A 5996-nucleotide genomic window follows, 5' to 3' on the forward strand; every position below is an offset into this window, starting at 1 on the left:
GCTAACTTCCTCTCAGCACCATTTGTATCTAATCTCTGCTGAACAACTTAGGCTAACTTCCTCTCAGCACCATTTGTATCTAATCTCTGTGTAAACAACTTAGGCTAACTTCCTCTCAGCACCATTTGTATCTAATCTCTGCTGAACAACTTAGGCTAACTTCCTCTCAGCACCATCTTTGTAGCTCATGTACGCCCCACAGATTCCCCCTTTTTGTTTTTAAACAAGCCTACCTTACTTTAAGGTTCAGGCTCAGGGCACTTCTTTATGAAATTTACCTGTTTGGCACCCCCCCCCCTTTTAAGTCAAGCCCAACATTTATTGAGAACACAGAAAAGCAGTTAGCAGATCAGCGCTACTGTTCCTGGGGGATTTAGTTACAAAGCAAACCCAAGTTTTAGGGGATTTCTCTAAAAAGTCTCTTTTTACTAATGTTGTGGGCAGGAGAAAAGGCTTTTACTATCTGAAGTACTGACATGAACATCTACAGAGAGAAGAGTTAAGAAACCCATTAAAGGAACAAAGAGAGGGTTATCCTTCCCTACCCCTACCCCCAAAGACAGTTGATGATTTCCAAAAGGAGGCTGTTCCAGTCACATTTAGAAATTACTAGAATCAATCCATCTTTGAGTCCAGTCCCATGGAGAATCGTCAGCCCCACACCTCCGGAGAAGGTGGGCGCTGAGTTGTCCTCATCATACATGGTCACCGGGAAGGACACAGTGACCTTCTCTTCGCTGGAACCAGTGTCCATTATGCACCATTATGCACTCGGTCTCCAGCACACACTTCTCCTGAAGCTCCTGGTCAGGGGCCCAGTGAGTGCTCACCTCCAAGCTGTCTGGGTTGCAATGGAAAGGCAGACTCTCACCTTTCAAGAGCCCAGAGGTCCTGGGATTTGAGGGAGCTGCATGCTGGGAAGGAGTCATTGATGAAGGAGAAGCACATACAGGCACAGCCTCACCAATGACATCTGTCCTCCCGCTGGGTTGTGGACCCCAGGAAGACCTGAAGGAAGATGGTGAGTAAGGGGAAGCCACCATTGTGAATGCTGATCTGTTCCCAGGAACTGTGGTCTAGGCTCTGGTTGAAGTAGAGGCCAGTGTCCTCATGGACGCAGATCCAATCATTCTCATGCAGCCATGTGTGAAAGGTGCTAGAGAGATGCTGGCCCAGGCGAAAGCTGGGGACTTCTTCAGGGGCATCCTGTAGAGCGTGGACATAGAGCAGAGGTGTGCCAGCTGGCTGGTCCACATACAGCATCTCTCAGTAAGCATCCCTTGAGAAGCAGAGGTCTAGCAGGGCTTTGCCCAGCAGTGGCAGCAGCCAAGACAGCTTTAGCCCCAGCCCCAGGGTGCCAGAAGTCACTTTCGCCATCAGCTGTGCATGCGAAGGCTGCAGTGGAAGAGTGGGTGGGTCTCAGAGGTGGGGTGTGGCCACACCAAAGGCCATCTCCATATAGTCATCATTGTCCCCAGGCTCCGAGGACATTGAGGAACTTGCCTTGGGGCCCTGGGAAGCAGATGCTGGAGGCAGGTAGTAGAGCTCTCCTGGGGCAGGTGTCAGAGGCTGCTGCAAGGAAGAGGGGGAGGCCAAAGGACGTGGGGGCAGTGGTGGGTATGAGGATGAGATCTCTGGGGAGAGAGGGCCATCCATGGAGTCCACTGTGTCCCCACTATGGGTGCCAGGCTTAGAGGACTTGGGAGAACTGAGGTCCTTTATGAAAGGGGAGTCCAATCCCCAATGTCCCAGGATCCTCTGGCCAGGTCCATTGCCAGCATTGATCACTGCCCAGGTCACCTGCTGAGGCTGGTGTGGGTCCCTCTGAGACGCAGGTGGAGCCAGGAAGAGCTGGACGACCATCAGCTGGAGTCAGGACAGCACACACTTGCAGTTAGCGCAGTCAGGGTTACTCTCATTGGGAGGGTTCAGCTTCTGCAGTTTGTGCTGCCGAATCTCACGGACGAGTGTGTAGAAGGCCTCCTCCACACCCTGCCGGGTCTTGGCTGATGTTTCAATGTAGGGGATGCCATAGCTGTGGGCAAGGTCCTGGGCCTGCTGAGACTCAACAGTATGAGCATCCAGGTCACACTTGTTCCCCACCAGCACCATTGGCACATCATCTGAGTCCTTTATTCGCTTGATCTGCTCTCTGTACTGATGGATGTCTTCAAAGGACTTGGTGTTGTTGATGGCAAACACACAGAGGAAACCCTCCCCTGTGTGCATGCATTGGTCCCGCAGGGTAGCACATTCCTCCCAACCTGCTGTGTCTAAGATGTCCAGCAGACATGCCTCCCCATCAATGACCACCTGTTTCCGATAGAAGTCCTCTATGGTGGGAACATACTCATCCACAAAATAGTTCTGGATCAGCTGGATGGTCAGGGCACTCTTTCCCACGCCTCCAGTACCCACAACCACAAGCCTGTATTCTGTCATCGATTCTATAGGGACTGTCACTCCAGGAGCTCTTACCCCACAAGGGGCACGAAGGAGTGGCTGGGGAGCAGAAGGCCCTGATGCAGGTGTCCTTGTAGCCCCGAGACCAGAGCGTGATGGCTGCGGGGTGCAGAGCAACTGAATATGGGGTCTAGTTCCCCCTTTTATTCTATTGAAACAAAAATATATTTAAGTTCAATATCTATTTGTCAGAGGATATTTGGCTCTAGGCCTCTGGGGTTAACTCTCTGCATTTGTAAAGGGGGTACCTTTAGGAAAGGCTGACAGGCTGGCATGGACTATCTTTTAAGGTCAATATCCTAAATCCTGATGCCAGCTCATCAGCTCGGTGGTTTCCCTTGGACAGAAATCCTGGGAGCCCAGAATGCCCTCTCATATGCTGCCCCCAGGGTTGCAAGGCCGAGGGCCAGAATCCCTTGGGGTGCAGGGCTCGGGCGCAGTGACTTTTACTTTTGCTTTAACCTCTACTGTATATTTCTCTGCGCATCTCTCATGCTCCTCACTGAATTTGGCCCAATTATTTTTTTCTTTACTCTCAGAATCTCCCCCGTCCTTTTTACCCCCCGCCCAGGGCCCCCTGTTTTTATTTTTTCCTTTTCTAACCCTTGGGGAGAATCATTCTCCCTCTTTGACTCCTGAGAAGGGGTGGCAGAGAATCCAGGTGAAAAGCCACCTTAAGGGCTGTGATAGTAGGGTAGAAGCCCAGGGGGTGGCACTATGGTACCTGCCCTGGATCTTGCTCTATAGGCCAGGCTGGCCTCGAACTCACAGACATTTGCCTGGCTCTGCCTCCCAAGTGCTGGGATTAAAGGCGTATGCTACCACCACCCAGCAAGCCCTCTAGACTTAAGCATATAACGCAGAGCCTTGGGGGCTGGCTTATCACTTGAGGAAGTTGAATTACCCATGCTGAGGGGTTCACTTACCTTGGAAGACCACCTGGCCTCTGCCGAATGTACTTTCATGTCCAATAATAAAGGCCAGGCATGGGGTCTTGCCCTGCCAGGAACTTAGGTCATCTCTGAAGAGGTGGCCTGGAACTGAGGAAAGGTAAGTGTGCCGCTCTCCCGTTCCTCAGCCTTCCTCTTACCGGAGACAATCAGATGAAGCGGACAAAGCAAGAACTCATTTATTGTTAGGCAGCAAGCCTCTTTTATAGCAAAAAACCTCAGAACCCTAGGAGTGGGTGGAAGGAACCAACCAATCGTTTTAAAGGTTACCCTATACTCATTTCCTTGTTTACAAGTTGCTTTTGCACTGACATCATCTCCTGATCTTTGTATCTTGTCTCAGCTTAAACAACCTGAGCTAACTTCCTCTAAGCACCATCTTTGGAGCTCATGTATGCCCCACAGACAATATCCCTTTTTTTTTTAATAGAAATTATAACGTTTTCAATGTATTCTTTGAGATTTTCATATTTAGATCATATCCACACCCTCCCCATCCAACTCTTCCGTAGTCTCCAAAGACACAACTCTTCCAACTTTGTGTCTTTTTTTAAAATCATTGAGTCCAGTGACTGTATTCATTATTAAACTATTAACCAGACTGATCCTTCCTCCCTAAGGTTGCTCTTATCAGGCGTTTGATTACAGTATCAAGGAAAGTAACTAGTATAACCACTAACTGTGATGTGTGGACAAGTTCTTCAACTTTCCTTTAAGCAGTGTTCTCATCAATAAAATGGGAATAAAGAGTGGACCAGTTGGTATAAAATGTAGAAGAGCTAGTGGTTATTGGTCTGTTTTATAAAGTTCAGTGTTTCCTTGAATTATGTTTATCTTCTCTGTGTTTACATATATTATCTCTTTAAGACCTAGTTGTCCATGATAGTACACAGAGGTCACAGTGTTTTGGCACAAGGATAAGTCATGTCTAGCAAAATTCTTGCTGCATGCACATAGACTAACTACCCCGTTGGCTCCATAAATATTTTTGGACTTTGTAGCTCAGTCTATGCCTAGGAGCATGGTACACATGTGAGAGGTCTGTGTATTAGCTTTGGTTAGCCTGACTGGCAGGGTTGAATTGAGACGTAGTGGTCTATTTGTGACTTTTTTTTTTTTAATAAAAGACATTTCAACTGGCTTTATTGAATTTCTATTGAACACTTAACTAACATAGTCTGAGATTTGGAGGCAAAATTTCCTAATTAAAAGATAATAGATCATTTCAGCAATGGAGACTGCAGTGACATTAGGTGGCATCGCTGGTCAATAGGGAAGGAAGGATGGCTCAGTTTGAGTTTCATTGGAAGGGCTTCTGGGAAAGGTAGATAGAATGTATTGAATTTCTTTAAGTGGAAAATGGGCATTGATCAGGACCACAAGGGACTGGCTGGCCAACATTTAAAATAAAATCTGAAATCCTCAAAGACATTGTTAATCTAAGTGAAGGAAGATGTAACATGAGAAAGGTTTTCAGGTAAAACTTTGCTATAGTTTCAATGGTGCTTTTGGAGATATGGAAAGGAAATTAATTCCATGTTGCAAACAAAAAATATTTTTAAAGTTTTTAGCTTAAAAATGTGGGGTTGGAGAGTGGTCAGTGGTTAAGAGCACTGGCTGCTCTTGCAGAGTTACCGAGTTCAATTCCCAGCATCCACATGGGCGCACACAATCTGATGCCCTCTTCTGGTCTGCCAGCATATATGCAGATAAAGCACCTCTATACATTAGTAAATAAATAAATAAATAAATAAATTTTCAAAATCTTTAAAACAAGAAAATGCTTCCTAACTTACAATCTGATGCCCTCTTCTGGTCTGCGAGCATACATGCAGATAAAGCACCTCTATACATTAGTAAATAAATAAATAAATAAATAAATAAATAAATAAATAAATAAATTTTCAAAATCTTTAAAAAAAGAAAATGCTTCCTAACTTACAATCTGATGCCATCTGCTGGTCTGCCAGCATACATGCCGATAAAGCACCTTTATACATTAATAAATAAATAAATAAATAAATAAATAAATAAATAAATAAAATTTCAGAATCTTTAAAAAAAGAAAATGCTTCCTAACTTCCTTTGCCATTACAATAACATTATTATTTTTTCTTTATGTTTCCATGTCATTTTCCCATGCTCTACACTTGTTATCAATCTATTACATCAATTTTACCCAAACCTGAGGTAGGAGTAAGACTACTGGTTTTTTCTTTCAAAAGAACAAATCCAGTTTTTCTTCATTTACTTGATTACATTTCAAATGTGGTATTTGATCTCTACTTTTTATGAACCACCTCATTTTAAACCCTAAGGTGTTAAGTCACATGATAAATAGTGAGCCATAGTATACTTACGGAAGGACTGAAGTTTTCCATGTTGTTTTCTAGGGAATGAGTCCTAGATACAACATGGTGTAGATGTTGTTCTGAGAACATTTCTGGTGCTTGGAACTCTTTGATGCCACTTGGAAGGAGACCTCACATTTAGCCACCACCATCTCCAACAACACACGCCATTTTGTTTTCCCACCCTCATGATATCAGTGGTTAAGTTTTCACCCAGAAGGTTTTGATTTGA

At 45.1% G+C, this 5996-nt stretch overlaps 1 protein-coding gene across 1 annotated transcript; it reads right to left on the bottom strand.

Moving 5' to 3' along the window:
• Nucleotides 1–1872: 1872 nt before the first annotated feature.
• On the bottom strand, nt 1873–2466 carry LOC128099475 (GTPase HRas-like). The gene has a single exon (XM_052721426.1). The coding sequence runs from the start codon at nt 2440–2442 to the stop codon at nt 1873–1875; it is 570 nt and encodes a 189-aa protein (XP_052577386.1). The 5' UTR covers nt 2443–2466.
• Between the last annotated feature and the right edge of the window lie 3530 nt (nt 2467–5996).

Source organism: Peromyscus californicus, unplaced genomic scaffold (genome assembly GCF_007827085.1).
Source record: "Peromyscus californicus insignis strain IS unplaced genomic scaffold, ASM782708v3 Scaffold_6__1_contigs__length_162567912, whole genome shotgun sequence".
In the NCBI taxonomy this organism is placed as follows: Eukaryota; Metazoa; Chordata; class Mammalia; order Rodentia; family Cricetidae; genus Peromyscus; species Peromyscus californicus.

What these genes read in the sequence shown, in the direction of transcription:
- LOC128099475 (XM_052721426.1), bottom strand. Translation starts at nt 2,442, where the DNA reads ATGACAGAATACAGGCTTGTGGTTGTGGGTACTGGAGGCGTGGGAAAG.